We start from the raw sequence: 22,599 nt of genomic DNA on the forward strand, positions 1-22,599 counted from the left end.
AATCCAGATATGTCTAGCTTTAACAATCATCTGATGAAGTTGGGATAATGAGTTCCAAGGTATGGCTTTGATATTGATTATGGTTTTGGTTTTATATCCTGATGATCTACTTGTGACAGGTGATGAGCCTCTGATGATCTAATCAGAGGGAGAAGGCTTATGAAGCCCGAAATAATGTATCATGGCATGATGAATCGATTTCTGGAATTTGGAAAGAAATTCCATATTGCAAAGCTATTGGAAAATGTCATGAAAATGAAAATCCTTGGATACTCTGATTTGAAGTTCAAGATGTTGTTGAACTTGACATGGCATCCGACAGTTGGAGCATTGATGTTCCGTTTTGAACATCCATCTATATATGTATGATGTGCATAATGAATTCATGAGTGAGTTGCTTCACTCACATAGAGTTGCCACCGAGCATGCTTTGAAATATCTGCATGAGGTGTTCTATTTTGAGAATGTGATATTTCTCCTATGATATGTATCTGCATAGATGTATTGCTGATACTTGAGATTATTGCTGATATGCACATTCAAATGTTGCTTTAGCATGAGATCTGCCATGATATCTTGGATGAGAGGTCCATAGCATGACCAAGGTTGATCATGATGTTGCTAGCATAGCTAGCTGTGAGGCAGGATACGAAAGCTCCTTAGAAGAGTTGTTTGAGCATGATCTAGATATGACATGGATACCATGGATACATTGTGATGATCTGATTGGCAGTAAGTCCCATATCTATGGTTGGGACCGAGGTACTCTCATATATTGAGACAGTGCAGTTGTTCGAAACAAGCTTAGGCTTGTGGTTGGCCCCTCCGTGAGAGGGAGGATGATTATGGTATCCTTTTGTGATTCATATGATTATATATGATCTGACATGATATTTGATTTGATGTTCTGTATGAACAGGAAACAACTGCTATTGAGGCAAGTTGATGATGAGAACAACTTGGACTGATGGATGTTGCCCCTCCGGATAAGGGGCAGCGCTGATCGAGGACACTGAGCATACTCTTCCCACCCCACTTGAGCTCCCAAGGTGAGGAATTGAGATAGAGGGCTCCTAGGGTTGAGGGAACTTTGGACAATAGGGCATTACCCTATCTGTTACCCAGGGTTGAAGAATATTGCTCCCCTATCTTCATAGGGTCGGAGAATGCTACTCCCCTCTTGGTCTTTGCAAAGTATACCCCAGTTGGCATCATAACCTCAAGCAGGCTAGCTTGACGGGAATATCGCTCCTCATTTTAGCCAACGAGTTGAGAGTGTACTTGAGGTGTACAACCCAAGTTGATTATGATGCAGGGGTTCTACCATCGAGGGGAAGATCAGTAGGCAATAGGATGGGTTGAGATAACCCTATGTGACTCCAAGTTGAGATTGAGCTCCCTGATGAGATCCCAAGGTCGACATGCGCTCCCTTGTATGTTTGGATATCCTATTGCTAAGATATGGGGTTGTAGATGTGTTCCCCGATGAGATTCCAGGGTTGAGGGTGTGCTCCCCTATGAGGAGAGTTATCCTATTGCTCAATATAAGGTGATATCTATATACTCCCCTATACGAGATAACTTGGGGTAAGAGTGTCCAACAGGACCTTCCCCATTGTCATGGACATGAGGTGAGAGTGTCCCACAGGGCCTTCCTCATTGTCATTGGATTTTGGGTTGAGTAGTAGCTCCCCGATATGGTTCCAGGTTGAGACATGCTCCTTGATGATATGCTCTCTGATGATGATGTGGGTCATAGATCTAACTCCCTGCTGGTGTTTCCAAGTGGCAGCCCGATGACATTTCCAAGTGCTAGCCTGATGATATTCCGAGTAGTAGCCTGCTAGCAAAGATTCCATGATAGCAACCTAATGGATAGAAGGTGGTAGATTGAGCTCCCCTCTGGTAACAAATTCTTCTTCTTTTAGATCAAAGAAAGTTTCAGCAGTTAGAGTTGAGCAGAGATAGTCAAGCATTACAACAACTTGACAAGACGTAAAGATATGGACAAGCAAGAACAATCAAGAGATAAACAGGAATAAGCAAAGGATAGATCGAGATGTACAATGATGATTTGTGATGATGAGACAGTTGAGATGGACATGGCACGATGACTACATGACAGAGATGATCCGTGATGATACATGATGACACTCGAAGATTCCAAAATGACATATTGTTCGAGGGACAGATATTAACAGGTGGAATTCTCCTTGGTTGAGAGGCAGTGTTAATTTTTGCAACTGCGGTAAAATTCCACCTTGGACAGCTCAAATGACCAAGATAATGATTGCATTAGATTCCCCTTTGCGAGGGGACCAAAATCGACCTAAAGATCACCTAATTTGGTCAAGCAGAAGTTAAGTTATGAATTATTTTATTCACACGTGTATTATGGAATGGGTCAGCCCTAACCACATGAGTAACTGCTTGGGTCAGTCTTAACGCCAAGTGACCCCTCAAGAAATCCTATAAATAGAAGAGACCTCAAGATCATTTGGAAACACACATCTTCTCTTCTCTTTTGTCTTGGTTCGCACAGGTTCGGCGTAAGGAGTTCGCTCAAGGGTCCAAGATAACAGGCGAAAGGTTCGCTCTAAGCTAGGGTCTTTTGGATCTCGATCATTGGCACAGATCGGAGGTTTTTCGTTCTCAGTCGCAGGCACAAAGTGGGTAAGAGAGCGACTTTGGCCCTCTGGTCGCTGGGAGGCAATTCAGAGAGAGAGACTTTGGGTTTAGAGACAGATCGGAAGGTTCCAGTCCCCGGTCGCTGGCTTCAAGTAGCCCAGGGAGCGACTCTGTCAGTTCAGTCCCTCGGGTAGCACTACGAGGGTGCGAATTTGACATGTTGGTCGCTCAAACAACCCAACAAGAGAGCAAATTTGGTTCTTCTATGTTCAGGGCCATAGTCGCAAGCACAGAGACCTCCTGGGAGCGACTTTGCTATTACAGTCACTCGGATAATGTCTTCGTGAGTGCGATTTTGAGGTTTTCATTCGCTCACAGACAATACTGATGAGAGCGACCCAATTCAGATCTGGGATTTTGGCATCTCGACATCAGTGATCTGTGGACATGGGTTTCTTTGCTATAGATCGGTGGATCTAAGTTTCTATGTTGTTATCACAGATCTGTAGATCCGGCTTATTGTTACCTATTGCTGATCATTTGTATTGAGCTCGTTGTACTCACTGTTGTAACTTTTTATGACGATCTAAGAAGGAGAAGAAGATTTGCAAGGGTTATCCCCATAGTGGGTTTTTCCCTAATCGTGGACCAATCCTGGTGTCTCTATATTTGTGCATGACTACTATTCCTTTTATATTCCGCTACACTGATGATGGCGATGTTGTTTCTTTCTATGTTATTGCACATCTTGATATAGTATAGTGTAGATCTGAATAATGAAATGATGATATGTGGTGAACTTAAAGTATTAATGGTGAAATGCAACTATCATAGTAAAGAACAATGTTGCCTTAAGGAAAATTAACAAATTCTTTTTCAAACCTGGAACATATAGAATGCAGCGCTGATCAACTTCAACGATGTTGATCCCAGGCCTCTAACAACATAGTCATCAGTAAGAGACCCTGTAAGAGCAACCAAGAATATTGAAACCCATTCTTATGTAGTTCATCATAGAGGGCGAATCTATGCCAACAAAGTGATCTTCGACTCTTCCTGACCTTACCTCTAAAACCATGTTGGAAAATCAAAGTAGTTATATTACGGTTTCATTCTCCTTTCTTGATAATTACTTGTGAGTGTGTTCGCTTCTTTTACTTCTTTATTATTGTATCTTTCATCAAGCAATTACCATATTATGTGTGTATGAAGATCACAAAACAAGAGACACAAGATATAGGCACAAGCCAGGGCAAAACCCCCCTTGAGGGGAAAACCCAATCAAGATAATTCTTCCTTTCAATAGTATTCTTTGAGACTCTTCACCCTAGACCAAGACCAGACTTTCCCTCCACACCAAGTCAGCCTCCCAGATCTTCAACCCCTTCTAGCAACTTCGACTAGGCAGCGACTTCTACCAACAGGCAGCTTCCGGCAATAGCAAAACTTGGGAGACTTCGATCTCCCAATCCAAACCACGAAACACAGAGATAGAGGCACCAAAATTTTGATTTTTCCTTTCTCCTTATACTTCCCCAAACTCGCATTCACTTCGGCTTCCTGGCAACAGACTTCGCACTCTTTCCCAACTACAAGAGAACTTTGCACATTTTCCCAGCTACAAGAGATTTCGAACTTGTGTGAGAGAATTATGCTCCAAATGAATTCGATGAGCTTCCTTTTATAGGCTTCATGAGGGGTTGAATAGGGTCCTTAGGCCGACTTGATCTTCTTCTAGGCAAACATGTTGTGGAGGTTACATAATTCATATTTGACTCAATACTTAAACTTTTTACATGATTCAAAAGCTCAAGAAAGGTCTCTTTAAATGTACAATAACTCTATAGACTCGGAATAAATCCTAGAAATCTTCAATAGGGACTTTGACCTAAAACATGGTGACCCAAGCATGAAACTCATGCTTTAATAAGTCACAATAATAATAATAATAATAACAATTCTTTTCTTTATTCTTTTGACAAGTACGTTACATGATGATTCAAGTACACTATTGAAGACCGAACATAGTTACATTTTCCAACACTTAGCACCATCCCAAGGGTCTCTGCTGACCTCCTCACATGAAAAATAAAAATTGAGGATATTACACATTGATAGTTTGTATTCGCATGTAATCTTATTCTAGAAAATAAAATAAATTTGAGTTTGCTGTTATTTCTCATGTTAACTTTGACTTGCAGCATTTCTGGGTTTTCATATTGCAGAATTTATTTGTTGTGCTGCTAACTTCATGGTGCAAATTGTGCAATTTGATTGGGTATAAATAAAGAAATTTATGGTGTAACTTTTTTAAGGGAAAGTCTGGAAAATTTTGTCCAATTATTTTTGGAATATTAAAATCCTTTTATAGTGAAGGGGAGAAAAATGCTTCGAAAAAAAAAAGTAACGGGGAGATAAAAACCATAAGCGCATAAACACTAAATGCATGAACCTTAAAATGACTTAAATGTTATTTAAGCCATTAATACAACACTAAAGCATGAAATAGACTAAGTTAACAAGTGACTTTATTAATACACCTAAATGTCTCTCCTTCCAATGCAGTTTTGAGCCCTTTTAAGTGTTTCTTTTTTGGATAATGGAATCCATCTCTAAGGGAGGAAATGATTCCTGATTTTGGGAAACAATTTCTCCTTTCGCAATTGACTCTCATCGATTGCAAAATGATGGCTAAATTTTGATTAAAATCCTTGAGAACAAAATACAAATCCAAATTTCAAAAAAAAATCTAGAAAAGAACTCACAGAAACTGAGAGAATCTGATCCAAATCAATGATTCTGCAGATTCTGTATAATTCAGGTGTGAGTATGAGGCACGCTCTAGTGAATCTCACAATTCTACAATATCTACATTACCAATTTTCTATTCTGCTCATCAAATTTGCATTGATCATTCGCAGCTAATGTTGTTCATGTTCCCTGCCCAACATAAGCTGATCCAAACACTTATGCTCAAAGATGGTAAACATACATTACTTCCATCTTATATAATTCTTCCCATAAAAATTATTATTACGCTTTAACATGATGTTAGACAAACTAGCCATTAGAGCATCAAAAAATTGGCATAAATGTTGTTGAAAATCAATTCTGTAACTGAAATAGAAACTTGCAGACAAAATATTTGTGTTTTTCCTCCATCAAACTAAAGATTACCGACCTAAAACCAAAAATTATTACTAGAAAACTAATAAATCTGCTGAAAAATGCACAGATGTTTGGCATATTTGCCAAAGACTTTGCAAAGTTAAACAAATATATGTTCTTTCATCCCCCGAACTGCAAATCACTAATAAAAAGAGCAAATTTTTTGTCCAATCTGTTAAATTTCAGCCAATAACTTGCTAAATTGAACAAATATTTGCTAGATTTCATACAAATACTTGTTAATTTAAACAAATTTCTGTTTTTTTCCCCCAAGACTACAAATTACTAAGAAAAACAGAGAATTGTCCAATCTACCAAATTTCTGCCAATTACTTGCTGGATCTGCAAAACTACAATAAAATTAGCCAAATTTCACAACTGTTCAGTGAAATTGACTCAAAATACTGAGGCATTCCACTGATAGACTTTCCTGTTGTCTATATAGCACTTCAATTTCTATCATAGGTATCTGTATAGCCCAACATTACCTGTAAATTGTTGTAAGATAATCCATATGACTCAAATGGATATCATTTTTATGCTGCTGTATGGGTTGGCTGCAACTGAACCCTACAGCCCTGCATATTGTACAACTGATGTGTATCATGGCTGATCCATACCATTGGCAGCTACCCAGTCAAAATTTTCTCTTTTTTCTATTTTTCTAATCACTTTTTTTTCACAAAAGCCAACCCACCATTCAATTGAGAAAAATGAACCTAACCCATCTAAAAATCTAGAAAAACGACTCAAGAATTTCTCTATTTTCAGAAAAACAAACCCAGCTTAGTAAAAACTCGAATGAAATATACTTTAGCTTTCTTTCCCCAAAAGTCATTCACTCTTCAGCTTCTCTGCTTTCTTGTCTGTCACAAATCTATACAATCCCTAGGCATTCACCCACTTAGGCTTCCCCTCATTATTGCTCTAGTACCCCAAACCAAAAGAAACAAAACAGAAAGGCACCAACAACACAAAAGAACTTGGAAGAGGAAAAACACTTTGTAGATTATGAAATGAAGAGAACGTGTCCTTTTGTAGTAATGGAATCGACAAAACCCTAACTGCATCAACCCTAGATGCATGAACCTTAAAATAACTCAAACAATCCATGAGTCATTAATAATTTAATACAATACTAAAGGATGATTTGCACCAAGTCAAAAAGTGACTTTATTAATATACCCATGTCCATAGTCTACATGAACATTGTTAACTAGCTACTTCTAATGAAGCAAACAAAATCTTATATCCTGATTATAAATCAAATCTAAAATAAGGACTGAGGAATTTAGGTGAACAAACCTCCAAAAGTAGATAAAATACAGATGCACCAGTTACATTCCAATCTAGAGGTCCCTCTCCAGATCCAAGCTTCATACCTTGCCTTCGCAACGCAAGGGATGCAAGTCCATCAGCAAGGCAGAATCCTGGTGATACCCTGAAAAAGTTCTGCCACCAATGTACAGGACAAATTTTAGGAATAGAAGTGTTTTTAGAAGATTAAACAAGTTATGTAATTTAGATTAGAAAACATAAAAGCATAATCTGCCCCACTTTTCCGGACAGGATATTGTTCCATATCTCTTAACACATCATCTACTTCATTGTCCAAATAAAACACATATCAAAGTAAAACACAAACTACAGACAACTACGGGTAGACGTGTAAAAAAAATTCAGAACTATCATAGATAAACATCATGAAATCAAGTGTTCTGGAACTCGGTGAGGAAACTTGCCTTAAGTAATGAGTTTGCATGTTTGGTTGCACGGATGAGACCCATAATGAATGAGATGACCATAAGAACAAGGCCACTGAAAAAATGTACCAGCAACACCACATTCTGCTTTGTTTAAAATACAAAGGATGGCATTAGATGTCTAGCACAATTGATAATTCATGTTGAAGCTCAAAACACGAGTTTAAAGTTTAAATAGCATGTAAAACAATTTAAAATACTAAAAAAATGGCTCACTTGGGCAACAGAATAATCAGTAAAAAGGAATGTAAGGCAATATGTTAAAGCTGCCACTGCTGGCCCATATCCCAACAACATGAATAAAGTTGGTCCAAAGCTATCCCTGCCAATAAACTGCTCTAGACCTGAAGGGAAGAAATGTTAAATATTATGTACAATGAAAATACCCATTCTACCAGTAGCAAATCTATAAATCATACCTAACTAAAAGGAAGGCATTAGTAGATCATCCGTTAAAATGAAAGATATGGTATATGCATGCTTATGGTGTTCAATTTTTCCTTTAGTAGAGTTTAACATAATCTCTACAGATTTCCAAGAAATTAAACTTATATAATGAACTTTATAACATACCAAAAACATAAAATAGAAACATTGCAAGTGATGCTGGAAGAAGATAACTGATGAAATCCCATACATAAGTTGAGATCCAATAAGCAAGAACAGAAACCTGAAACATAGACAAACTTTGAATTCTGAGCTTACACCACAAAATTAAACACATGAAAAGACAGAAAAGAAGATATGAATGAACTTAACGAACCCCGCTAATAATCTGTTGGTGTTTTGCTTTTACTTCACGTTCCTGGGAAGCAATGACGAAGGTAACATGTTAGTTCATTGAACTTCAAATAAACCTTCACATACAAGATAACATGTCTTAACAAAAAAATCAACCTTCACATACAAGATAACATGTCTTAACAAAAAAATCAGCCTTGATCAGTAAGAAGTTAGAACCAATAGTGAATAATTTCAATAAGGAATTAATCTCGCCACAAGTTTGTGGCAAATTACCCATGCCTAAAATAACCAGAATACATGTGTAACAACGAAAAAGAAAACTTAAATACGAAAGACGTGTAAACTACATTACAGGGAATATAATCCAAATGTAGATCATCTTAGTTGCGCTTTGAAATGTGCATTTGCTAAATAAGAAACAATCAATATTTATTTAGCACCATAGAAAAAAGGGGCACATGTGATACATAATATCAAAATAGATGGACAACAAATTATGAGATTGGACTGTGTATCGAATTTACTGCTGTCAGTGTTCTGCGGTTTGGTAGCATAAACTAGGATCAAGAATAAAGATTGCTGGATTAGAATCAATGAGACAATGCCTATTCAATATTAATAGGATGCCATGCAGATTGACTGTACAGCTTGTGAGAAGCAGGGCACTGTCTTCATTAGCAAGCAAGCTTATGGAATCATACTCACCATATTTAATCCATGAAGTTTGAAATCCACCATTTTTGAAAGGATTGGAAAGAATCCATTTTAGGCTGGCACTTTTCTAGTGAAATCCATCCTCCATTCTGTGTTTTTGGTCTTTGAAAGCTTCCCACAAATCCTCAATCTTCCCTATAATTTATTTCCCTCTGAATGGTTATTCGCTGCCTGGTAATAGTAGATTGGACAATACTTGCCCTCCTGAAGTGGCATGTTATGCTTGGTAATGATCAATGTGCACACATTTTCCTCATCCAATGGTATGTGTGGAAATGGTGGTTTCTTCAGGAAATGTTCTCCCTGGAAATGGTGGTTTCCCAACATAAAAGAGAGCTGTAAATAGTCCTTGTCTTCTTGAGCTTATCTTCACCAACGCTTTGATACCTTGTTGAAATTCTGATGTTCTATGTTGTAACAATCACTTATTACAAAATGTCTTTATGTTGCAATATTAGATAAGCAATTGTAGATAGAACACAAATCAAATGCACAATAGAAGACAGCCAAGAATACAATGGGACACAGACAATTTAGGTCCAATGACCAGGAAAAAACCCACAAAGGAAAAAACTGTTAAAATTGGCAACTAGGGCCAAACTCCATGTGAGTCATCTTATTAATGGTATCTGATATTTTTCTTGGATCCCTCTCATCGAGAGTTGTAGGATTGATCTAAAGATCATCCGATTCCGATAAATATTCATGGAGTTATGAATTTATTTGTGTTATAAGACAATTCGTCAAGATCGGCCAGCAACTAAATAACACCCACATGTGCTCAACGTTTTAGTATAAAAGGAGATGACTTAAGAGTCATTTCATAAACACTTCTCTCTTGATTTCTCTCCACTTATTTTGGGTTTTAGTGTGAGAGAAATCTAGGAGGAAGTAGCCCTAAGGCGCAAGAGGAAAGGAGGCTTAACAATCTGCCCTAGCCGCAGTCCTAAAGAAGCCCTAACGCTGTCATAAAGAAGCCCTAGACATTGTCCTAAAGAAGCCCTAGACGTTGTCCTAAGGAAGCCCTAGCCGCAGTCCTAAGGAAGCCCTAGCTGCAGTCCTAGAATACCCTAGACGTAGTCATCTAAATGAGGTATGTTCACACTAGGGTAGGCCACATTTCATAAGGGAAATTCTAGGCTAGATTTGAGGATGGTTAGGGACTGTTGTGTGCCCTAACCAGTCCCAGAAATTACAGCAGTAATGAAGTGACAAACAGCAGCATTTGTATGGTGTATTGGCAGCAAAGGAAAATGGGACAGCAAGGTCACATGGTGCAGAAAAGGAAGATGGGACAGCAAGGTTACATGGTGCAGCAAAGGAAGATGGAACAGCAAGGTCACATAGTGCTGCAAAGGAATATGGGACAGTAAGGTATCCAGTGCAACAATGTACATGGGACAGCAAGGTAACTAGTGCAGCAATGTACATGGGACAGCAAGGTAACTAGTGCAGCAAGGTAACTAGTACTGCAAAGATACATGGGACAGCTGGGCTACATAGTGCTGCAAAGATACATGGTGCTGCAAAGATGCATGGGACAGCAAGGTCACATGGTGGATAATATTGATGAAGCATTACGGTTGGCTACAGCAGTTGATGCAACATGTTAAGATACAGCCTATGGATGCAGCTACATATCTAGATGCAGCAGTTGGATGCAGCATGGTGTTAGAGACAGCAGTATAGTGCTGCATAATGATCGAGTGCAGCCCAGTGATGGGAGCATGTGATGAAGTGCAGCATAGTGATGATGGGTGCAGCATGGTGCAGCACAGTGAGGTGCAGCATGATGAGGAGGAGAAGCACAATGATAGGTGCAGCAAGGCGATGAAGAATCAATTGAAGCAGTATGTCTTCAACTGAGTTCAGCTACCTCATGTATCATCTACTTAGAGATGATCTATGCTCTTATTTAGATAAGTCAAAATGTTGACTTCTGTTGTATATGTACTATCTCTCTCTTTCTCTCTCTCTGCTGAACTATTGAAGAACATATAAGAAGAATTGATCAAAGGTTTCCCCACATTGGGGTTTGTCCCTGGCTAGCGCCACATCTTGTGTCCTCTTGTCTTGGCTTGTCTTCTGCGATCTATGTCTATGTTCTATCTGCAATTTACTTTAATGCTGATGTGATTGCTAATCTGGAAAAGATATTGAGCTAACTATGAAAATTGAAATAAATTGCTCTAAGCATAGAACATACCTTAAATTAACAAAAACCCAACCAGATTCTTCTTCTATTAGAAATCAATTGTTCAGCAGAGATACAAAGTACAATGAGAGATCAAGAGAATGAGTAAGTTCACCCAAATCTGAACAAGTTGTAGCATGAAGACCACTAGTAGCAGTAGTAGATGCACACTGAATCAATCTTCCCTTCAACTGGATCAACACTGAAGCATTGAATCAACCTTGGCTCACCAAGTTCTACTCTTACTCTCCAAGTCTCTCTCTCACAATCCTCTTCAACTCTCTCCAACTCTTTCTCAAGTTCGAATTCTTCTTTCACAATGCACAAGTAGTGAGGGGAGAAAGAATGAGGCACATATATATAGGATGAGCAATGAATCCATGCCATAAAGGAGGAGTAACTCGCATGCCAAGGGGAGTGTAACTCACGCCCATTTAAGAAATGTAACTCATGTCATTAAGGAGGTACACATGCCTTTGTAACTTATGCTTTTAAGAGAGAGTAACATATGCATTAAGGAGTGCGTAAGAAGAATCTTTTATGACATGCTCTTATTGAGTGCAAGGGAGGGTAAGAAAATCTTTTATGCAGTGCTTTAAGGAGTGTAAGAGAGTGTAAGAGCATTAATGAGAGTGTAAGAGGAATATGCCATGCCAATAATGAGAGTGTAAGAGAACATTACTAAGAGCCATGATTGAGTGACACGGATTTCTTTTTAATAATAATATAATAGTATCATAGGAATAAGAATAATAATATTAATGATATTATTGATAATTAAGTCAAAATTGAACTATTAGGATTGATTGATGATCAAAAGGGATTTTCCATCAACAATACTTGATTACCAATTGATGCAAGGTGATAGACTACTTTTGGAAAGTCATACTTGAGACCTTCTATTTTTAGACTTTCTAGTTTTAGAAATTCTATTTTTAAACTTTCTATTTTTAAAAATTCATCCTTGAGCTGCCAAATTTTCAACATGAACTAGCAATTTACCATGCAACTAATGTTAAAGATACTCATCTAAAATGCAGATGGGCAACTAAATCTGGGATAGGAACTCTCCTCTCAACCGTAGACAGGTTGCAACTAGGATTCTTGCACAGTTGTCACCCCCGAGCTTGATTTCCAAATCTTGAGAAGGCAGGGCTCCAAGGAGCAACCTCCACCCTGGCAATCAAGGGAATCCAGAGGTTTGTTGTCCTCATCTGAAGGAATTTCCACCAATCTTCGTCACTCAGCCAAGATACACTTCTCAACATTACAATCTCCCACAAACTTTGCCTCAACGATTGATACACGAACTTCCAAATCTGTGACTGGAAATAATGGAGAACATCACATCCTTTCCCAAAGCACTACGCTGGCTCTCTTAAAGACAATTGTGGCCCAAGTAATGGCTCACTCCCAACGACAAACCCAAGTTTCAAAGAGGATGAAACTCAAACCAAACTCGCAGAGAACTCAACAACAGTAACAATATATCCCAATAAGGGACTGAACTAATCCTCAACCATGGTTAGACCCCAACTTCTTGTGTGTATTTCCACTCCTTTTTCAACAGAAGTTGTGCACGCTCCATGAGAGATTCTAACTAAAGTTTTTAGATACTAGGCTCCTCCCCTTCCTTGGTTGTTCAAACTATGCTTCCTGATTGTTAGTGTCCAACCTGGTCCAATTCTCCAGACCAATAAGAAAAAATCTTCCACCTGTCCCTTGTACTCAGATTTTTGTGGTGCTTGGCCCTATCATCATTGGTCAGTCTTGAAGGCCAATCACCCTCATGCCATTTGGCTATTTGTCCCTTTGTCTGCCATTATCAGCCTTCAGGCTTCTTCTAAACAACAAAATATGTTCATGTAGGAATATCCCCTCAAGCCCTGGAATCTCTATCCCTTTTGCCCTTAGCCCATGTGCCTATAAAAATATTTGTAATAAAGGTGAAAAGTGATCAGGGTGACAATAGAGACAATATTTTTACCCTGGGAAACCCAAACTTGCAAGAAAACCAACCAAACTTTTCTTTAGGAGAAATTATTCTTCAACAAGGTTTACAAATCAGCAATTTGTCTAGAAATTTGTGCTAATATCCAAGTCAAAATATCAGTCAAACCTGGCGAACCTCTTGTCCTTTGAGGTCAACCCCTTTAACCGTTCTTATGCCCTGGTTCACCTATAGTATTGCGGCTCTTGAAGCATTCTTGTGGTTCTTGCAGCCTTCCTGCCTCTCCTACAGACTTCCTGTTTCTCAGCAGACTTCCCACTTCATATGCAAACTTCCTACTTCTCATACGTGTGGTTGTCAAGAGAGATAAGAGAGAATAAACTTGCTCTTGAGTTTGTGTAGAAAATGAGATGTCACGTCAGCTATTTATACTTGTCGAACAGGGTAAAATAACTCAAGGGACACACCGTTTAATTGGTCAGGCCGACTTGACTTCTCAAACTGACATGTCACTCCAAAAATAAATTTTATTTTAATTTTTTTCATAATTATTCTAGGTTGACTTAAGCATGTGAGAATACCTAACTATGTTACACAAAAAATCAACACACAACACTATAACAGCAGTTTTTTTCCCTCCAATTGCAACCGCACGCACTCCACTCCTCACTTCCGCCTCTATCCAACCACAACATTGTTGATTTTTATAGTATATTTGAAAATTTGATAATCACTTTTGAAGTTGATCTTCTTTTAAATTATTCCAATATAGCATTCAGCAATTATACTTCAGAAATTCAACCATACAAGAACTATAGAATAGTAGAGATCACAATGCACAAAGAGAAGACAAGATTTACCCTAGGAAAACCTACCAAGGGGAAGAGCCCAGCGACCTTTTCAATAGAGAAATTCTTCTATTCAATAAGAGACACACCTAGACATATGGTCAAACCTGGTCAACCCCTCCAAGTCAAGCCTCCCAATCTAATCCAACAATTCACTTTGTCTGATGTATCCCAGAATTTCAGCCCCCCCTACAACTGCCAGTAAACCCAGAATTTCGACCCTTGCAATTACCCAAAATTTTAGAACCATAAGAGAGCCTATCCACACATGTGAGCTTGAGAGAGAGAAAAAGATGCAATTTGTCTTCTTCTTTGTCCTCCTTGTCCTTCTTTATCTTCACTAAGATGCCCAAAAACTGTCTTCTTAAGGAAGTGAGAATCAGTGGAAAGAGAGTGAGGTAGAACTACATTTACATAGTGTTATGCTAGGTCGAATGGTTGTGTCCTTTGCCCTGGGCAAACTTGACTTGGAGGGAGGCCGACTTGACAACTTTGGAGCCAAAAAAATTCAATTCAAAAATTCAATTTTTCTTCTTTTAAAAGTGGCAATGGGACTTTGACTCAAAATACACCTTTCTTTTAAATATGTTTTACAATAATTAATACAAAATACATCGAGTGGCCAAATATACATTATGAAAGGCGACCATAGTTACAAATTCAACAAATTTGTCTACATGAGAATTCGAGGTTCCTTTTCTTCGACTGCATGGTCAATTTAGAAGTCTCCAAAATTGGTATGTAGCCCATACCTAGAGAATAGTTTAATACCACTTCCCCATTCCTTCCCATAACTGCTAGTAATTTGGTAGTTAATTACCAAATCTAAAATTTGGCCATTTAATTCAAGGTAAGTTAGGAAACTTACCACTTCTCCCTCACAACTTCATCTCAGGCATTGGCATCAGTGTTGGCTACTCTCTTCTTCATCTTTTGGCAATATATTAAATAAAATGCACATTACATCAAGGTAAGTTTGTGAAGATATCCATGCTAGCCATTTCTAGCATTATAAGACTTAATTACAAATTATAAAACTTGGGGGGTTAAAAAGGGATGTAAGAATTCCCTCCCCATTAATGGAACACCATCCTCGGTGTTCCACTATTCATGTCGAGGACTATTTCCACTTAACAAAAAAGGGCATGCCTTTTTCATCGCATCCTCTAGCTCACATGTTACCTCATACATTCCAAAGTGTTTCGACTGTAGCTTGACCTGCATGATGCTTATGTTATGGAGCTTAATCTCATTTGGATCTAGAATGCATTGAGGTTCCAGCTGGAATTCTCCTTTTGGTTCCACCTAAATCACAATACAATCAATTACACTATTAGCATCATGTACATATTTATCAAGTAATGACACATGGAAAACATTGTGTGCTTTCACCAAAGGTAAAGCAAGCCTATATGCCACTGATCCTCTTTCTAGGATCTCAAATGGTCCACACTATCTTCGAGATAGCTTGGCACAAGGCCCTATTCTCAAGGAACTTCTCATTGGCTTGAATCTAATGTACACACGCTCTCTCACCTTGAACTATTTACGAGTTTTGTTCTGATCAACATATATTTTCAGTCAATTTGTTATTAACATAAAAAGTAGTAAATATATTAATTAATTACAAATAAATAGTCAACGGGTGTGTACCCTTTCACCCTGTGACCAGTCCATGCTATATAGCAAACCATCATGAGGGCTATTGCACCATCAAGTCATATCTTAGTCAATAATAATTATTATTGTTTGCAAGTATCTTTGTTACACTAGTATCAGAGCTTCGTGAGCAATCCCATACAGCAATCTTAGCCCCGTCCGCCATCATTATTTTGTTATCCTCACTTTGTCAACCATTTCCTGACTAGTCCCTTGCTCATCTGTCGCCTTTCGTCACCCTATTTCCCTAACACCTACTGCCATTTCTTGCAAGTTTCCATAGCAGAATCTTGACCTTCCGCCACTATTGCCTATGTAGCCACAGTCATTGCCACATAATCTATTGTCGTCGTTGCCAATTTCACCAACACCCTGTACATCGTTGTACACCTCTCAACAGCACTTACACCTCATACACTACCAAACAACTTTGTTGTTGCACAATGCCACCGTCCACAAGTTCTATCCTTGTCACGAAATATCTTAAATCGGATAGGTGCCCAATCATATGGTCGTTTCCATACAGCTTGATTTATAATAGATCATATTATAATGAAAAAATTAATCATATTATAGTTTTAAAAAACTAACTTCTCTGGAAATTATATATATATATAATAAAAAGAAAAGGAAGTGGAGTCCACAAGGAAGAAGACCAAGCCCAAGATGGTACAATGACAATCTACATGCCAAAGTCAATCAATATAGAGACAGTCAATGGGGGGAGATATTGTCCCAACAACATGGAAAAGGCACAAACAAAATTTAGGGTAAGAACAAAAGTTGTTGATTGAGAAGATGAATCAGCTAATAGAGAAAGGAAACATAATTGATAATCAGCTCGCAAAATCCAAAGATTGATGGCAATATGCACTAAGAATGAGGAACAATGACAAGGAAGAAACTACCAGGACACCTAACTATCATGGCAAACAAATTAAACAACTAATTGAGAAGGTAGATGCATTAACGATACTACCCCTAATCTATCAAAGGCTAATACCTAGTTCACAAAATACAGAACATAAACATCAAGAACCACCTGAAATAATATTTTTAGGCAGTCAATATCACACAAGAACTCTAGATAGAAATCATCAACGATTTAAGAAAGAATTACAAAAGTATGATGGCAAGGACCATAAAGAACCAATTCTCTAGGTCAACAAAATGAAAGGGATTTTTGAATCAAATCCTCCATTAGGTGAAAGAGAAAAAGATAATTACAACTTCCGACAATTTAGAAGGGGAAGCTTATGACTAGTTCCTATGGTGGACAAAAAAATGTTATGTCCATTCCTTTCATTGGCAACCCTTCATGACATAATTATTAAAAAGGTTTCATGATGAAAACGAAGATGATTTGTACAACAAATTTGTACATCTCAAACAAAAGGGAAACACAACTAATACTCATGAATGCTAAGTTTTAGCAACTTGACAAAATGGATTCACAGACGAACAATGGCTAAAAATGTACATCTATGGATTAAAAGATTATATTAGTAGTGAAATAAAGTTATGAAATCCTAAAAAAATTGAGGATGCCTGGCACGCAGTAAATTGATCGAACAAAAGAACATGTTTAACAAGCCATCTTTTACAAGTCCAAAAAAATCAAATATATACTCGAATGAAAGGTCAAAAAGTACCCCACGATTAAGTCTAACAAGAATATACCTCCTCCCATAAGAGAAGAAGAGAACCAGCACTAGGGCACAAACAAGAAATGGGTCAACAAATATTTGCAAAGTCAATTGCTTTGCAAGTAGATTTCTTAGTAGTGAAGTGCATTACTTCCTCAACTTATCCACCACCACCATAATTGCAGTATGTTGTTTGGCTATTTTGGCAACCCAATGATGAAGTCCATGCATACGACTTCCTACTTCCATTCTACAATTTGTATGGGCTGCAATAATCCAACAAGATGCTTATGCTCCGCTTTGACTTGTTGACACTCCAAACAGTTGTCAATGTAACCCGCAATATCTTTTTCCTTCTAGGCCAATAATATAACTTCTTTGTTGTTCTTATGATCTTTTGATAGCCTAGATGGCATGTATAAGTCCTCTTATAGAGTTCATCCATTATGAATCTCTTCAATTAATCTGAGATGGGTATATATAACCTATTGTTGTTCAAGCTCACGAGTCACAAGTGCTTATCTTTGTCAGACGTATATTCTACATGCTCCTATTGAATGCAACTTCTACTCAGCTTTTTTTTCCCTTGATATGTTAAATTTTGAAGTCAAACTTGTTCATGAGAGCCATCATCCACCAAGTCTGTCTAGCATTCAAGAAAGGTTGATTATACAAATATTTCAACCAACTGCAATCTGTTAACAACACAAATATTCCTACCAAGGAGTAATGCCTCCACATCTTCAAGGCATGTACAATTGCTATAAGTTCCAAATCATGTGTTACATAGCATTGTTCGTGTTCATTTACCTTCTTACATTCATTCGTGATCATTTACCCTTCTTGCATAAGAACTCCTCCTAGCCCGCCCCTATAGCCATTTGTACAAACTATGAAGTCCTTATTTGGATTTGCAATCCTGAGGATAGGTGCATTTGTTAAGAAGTGCTTCAACTGCTCAAAGCTCATTGCTTGTTTTGATTCCTAACAAATTTCACCCCTTTCTTTTGCAATAAGGTGATTGGGTGACCAATCTTTGAAAATCCTTGGATGAATCTTCTATGGTACCTGACCAAGCCCATAAATGACCTCACCTCTATCACACTTTGAGGTGTTGGCCAATCCATAATCGCCTTAACCCTTTCAAGGTCCACTACAAACCATTTCCTCTGAGATTACATGCCCCAAATAATGCACCTGTTGCTAAAAGAACTCAGATTTGCTAAATTGTGCATACAACTTATGCTCCCATAGCACCTGTAACACTATCCTAAGTTGTTCCTCATGCACTCTCTAGTTCTTGGAATACACCAGAGTATCATCAACAAATACTAAAACAAACTTGTCTAAGTACTTGCTGAGAATGATATTCATCAAGCACATGAATGGAGATGGCACATTGGTGAGTCCAGATGGCACCACTACAAACTCATAATGAACATATCTAGTCCCAAAAGAAGTTTTGTTGATGTCTTCATCTTTTATCCTGACTTGATCGTAAGTTGATCTTATGTCTATGTTGGAGAACATTGTGGCTTCCCTCAATTGATCGAACAGATGGAACTGCAAGGTAGTTAGACGGGTCAGGGGCGCCTTGCTTTGGAACTGTTTGGAGTTGGTGCTTTTGGTGCTATGAAGAAGAAAATCGATGTACGTTTGTGCATCGCCGAACTGACCTCAATAATATCCGTTGAACCCCAAAAGAGGAGGCTAAGAATAGACATGAGATCTCACCTTTGTATTTTCTAATGCACCATGAAATTTTGCTCGTCGCTTGTGGTTCTAATCTAACAAATCCACATGAAAGTATGAGGTGATTGGCCTAGTAATCCCAAGGCAGGGAAAGGTGTGCAAGAACTGAGATCTATGGCTAAAATCTCCTTAATGAAGATGGATAAGCATCGTTGACCCTAGTAGTTTAAGAAGGTGGAGAGGAACCTATCGAATCCTGATATAGGAAGTGATAGCATCCTCTGATCTCATAGTATAGCGGAAACCCAAGAAAGAGGTGTGTCTCTATCTTCGTCTCCTATAAATGGTACATTTGGCAGATCTTATGCGACCATGGTATGTGGTGGTTAGTCCCTATCTGAAATCTATGAGAACCGATTCGGAATCGTCACAGCAAGATCCTAAGTGAATGCATCCAATGTATTTGTGTGCAAGGAAGTGGATTATAATGCCATCCTAAAACTCCAAAAATTGCCCTAGGTAGAAGGACATCTTCAAGCCCGGGGTTGTCAAAGGAAGAAGTAACCTGAATGAACAATCTATAGATATCCTCTCTAATGGTCTAATTCAATACCTTTTGAGTCAACAAGAGACGGCTCGACGCATCCAAGGAGAATCTGAATGAAGGCACTCTAGGAATATAGTCAACAATTGGGGAAGTCGAGGAGAGAACCAACTTTGATCACATCCAAGGGGGGCGGGGGATAGGTGGGATTTGATGCGAGAGCCTCCAATGAGCAAAGAGAAAGATAGTGGTACCTCTCTCTCTCAATAGCAGTCTCTGAAAGCCCTGAACCTATGAAGAAAAGAGACCAAACAGAAAAAGACATCAAGGCAAATGGGTGGACACCAAACTGTGCCTAAATAATTGGCTATGGAACTGCCCGTTTATAGCAAATAATGCATCTAAGAAGAAGGATTTGGCCTCTCTCCAAGCTAGCCCAATACATTTGCAACAAGATTGGACCTCAGGATTCGAAAACATAAAGGACTCTGCGTCTAATGATCACCTCCATTAGGTAAAGTTTCGACTAAAGATGTCCAAAAACTGCATCTGGAAACATTCTCTCAGTGGAACCTGAGGAACCATATCCTTTACTAAATCTAGGCTGGATGGCCTATCGCATACCAAAATCAAGCTCAATGAATTGTACCCCAAGTAGATGCAAGCTATGGTGATCTCAATCTCGACACCCCAATAGTAGAAATGTAAGTTTATAAGACACCTCTTTGATGCATTGAAGAAAAGAAACTTGATTTTACACAAGTTGACCGTCAATTGTTTAAGTCACAAAAGTTGGATAGTGTGTCAATTTGTCTCTACAAGCACTCAAGAGTAGAAGCCAACAAGACCAAGTCACCAACGAAAAGAAGTGAAACCAACATCACATGTAGAAGACACCCATCTCCCTCATAAATATCCTCATCTAGGAAAGACTCCAGCTCATCAATATGGATCCCGAAGAGTGTTGGCAAGAGGGGGCATCCCCATTTTACCCTGAATGGTGTACTCTAGATGAAATTGGAAAGGCCATTTGTCATCCTAAGCCATCCCAAAACTAAATCATACAGCCTCATAAAGGCTGCCAAAAGGATCTCAAATATGTCAACATCGCAGAAACTTTAGAACAATGCCTCCCTTGGAACTATGTCAAATACTTTCCAGAACTTTACAAAGCAACTATATACCTTCGAAGAGTGATATCAATCCTCCTCAACAATGGCTCGAAGATTGAAATGTGATCAATTGTCTAGTTGTTGGTTGGAAACCTACATGTCCTCGAGCTCTAAGATGACAACTCTCCAACTCCTTAAAAATCCACTGGTGTAAGAATGTCACATAAAGCTTGGGAATGTATGACCCACAATGATAGTTCAATAGATGTTAGGCTTAGAAGATCTACTCCCTAATTTGTGCAGTGAATGAATAATGTCTCGTCCAAGAGGGAAAAAAGCTTGAACACACTACATGGTTAAATAAATCGGCAATATAAGACTCAAGAAACTAAATGCCATGTTGAAGGAATTCCTCTTGATTCCATTCCCCATATGTCATTTCGTTGGCACTCATAGACCTGACAACTCTCCTACTGTCCCTCACAAAGAAAGGTGGCATGAGGGGAAGGGAGGAGGGGATGCAAATAATAGGTTGTCCAGGAATGTCACAGAAGGAGGTTGTGTGGGGGAACAGGGACTTGGGGTCAAGGCCAGCCAAGATGGAATAGTGTCTAGGAAAAAGAGTAAGCCAAAAGGCTTTTGAAGAGTGGCAAAAGGCCTCATAATGTCTAGATCTCCTACTGGAGAGAAAGGTTTACTTTTTACATCAAAGGAGTTGATAGTAGGTTTTGTAGAGGCGAGGCAAGGCAAGGAAGATGGGTCATGCATGAGATTAAGACGAAGCTATTTGTAAAGGGATTTACATTCATTTTCAAGCCAACAGTTCATGGGATGGGAGCCAGGGCGAGTTTTATGGGCCTTTTGATAGGTAGAATAAGGGTAGGAATCAAGCGTTGCCTCCATAATGACGGTGAACAGCATCTTGATTTTGGTTGTGGTTATGCCTAGTCACCTTAGGTGGGAAAATAAGGGGAGGAACTCGTTGAGAAAAGTGGTGTAGGAGTTGACCTAATCTCTATAAAAAAGCATGGTAGTATGGAGGGTTGCCAAGGTGGACTGGGGATGGGGAGATAGCAAGAATGGAAACTTGTTTTTTATAGTAACCTTGTTTAGTTGTTGATAGTCGATACACAATTTGACGATTCCATCTTTCTTTTTTACAAACAAGGCTAGTGCTCCCCAAGGGGATACGCTTGGCATAATATATCCCTTATCCAACAATTCTTTTAACAACTATTTCAGCTCTACCAGTTCAACTATACTCATCTTGTATGGCACCCAAGACACTGGTAATCTCTCCAATTTCCCCCTAATAACTTCATCTCAAGCATCAAGATCCATGTTGGATGTGTTGGAAATTGTAACTAGTTTCGGTCTTCATAATTATCATTTGTGTCATGTCATCTGTATTGATCAAAAAAGAAAGAAAATATAAAAAGAAATATTTATGAAGCATGGGTTTCATGCTTGGTCATTGGTCACATAGGTCAAGGCATCCATTGCATGCCTATACGAAATTGTCATAAGTGTCATTGTCAATATGTAAGGACCCCATTGGGCTATTGGATCAAAGAAAGAATTGTTACTTTTGTATTTAAATGTGTCTAGAAGGGCTCCCATATAACAGGTCAGCCAATTGTTAAAGTCGGCCCAAAATGGGCTTAAAAAACCACATAAGAAGGCTATATAAAGGAATAAACTCGACCTCATTAAGTAAGCAAGCAATATTGGTTTTGTTCTAAAATGAATAAGTACTACGAAGTTCTAAAAGTACAAGAGAAAGGCAGCAAGGAAGGAGGATGTCCTAGAAGAAGAAGTGAATGTCTAAAAACTACTCATTGATGGTCACATGTGCGAAGTTGACTTGATTGCTAGGGTGTCCTTAGGTCTGAAATTGCAGAACATATTGAAGACTGTTGTGGTAAGGATCTTGCAT

At 38.5% G+C, this 22,599-nt stretch overlaps 1 protein-coding gene across 9 annotated transcripts in view; it reads right to left on the minus strand.

The window, feature by feature from the left end:
* ABCA1 (ATP-binding cassette A1) overlaps window positions 1–22,599 on the minus strand; it is a 380,643-nt gene that overhangs the window by 141,674 nt on the left and 216,370 nt on the right. For all 9 annotated transcript variants that reach the window (XM_089432768.1, XM_089432767.1, XM_089432762.1 and 6 more), the window contains 5 exons: window positions 8,323–8,364; window positions 8,133–8,229; window positions 7,776–7,903; window positions 7,539–7,643; window positions 7,102–7,248 (listed from right to left, as the gene is read on the minus strand). In XM_089432768.1, the coding sequence (XP_089288894.1) occupies window positions 7,102–7,248; window positions 7,539–7,643; window positions 7,776–7,903; window positions 8,133–8,229; window positions 8,323–8,364 (519 nt within the window). The remainder of the gene's footprint in view (window positions 1–7,101; window positions 7,249–7,538; window positions 7,644–7,775; window positions 7,904–8,132; window positions 8,230–8,322; window positions 8,365–22,599) is intronic.

This window comes from Pinus tabuliformis, chromosome 5_1 (genome assembly GCF_031772625.1).
Source record: "Pinus tabuliformis cultivar Carrire ecotype Pingquan chromosome 5_1, CPIR1, whole genome shotgun sequence".
Lineage (NCBI taxonomy): Eukaryota > Viridiplantae > Streptophyta > Pinopsida > Pinales > Pinaceae > Pinus > Pinus tabuliformis.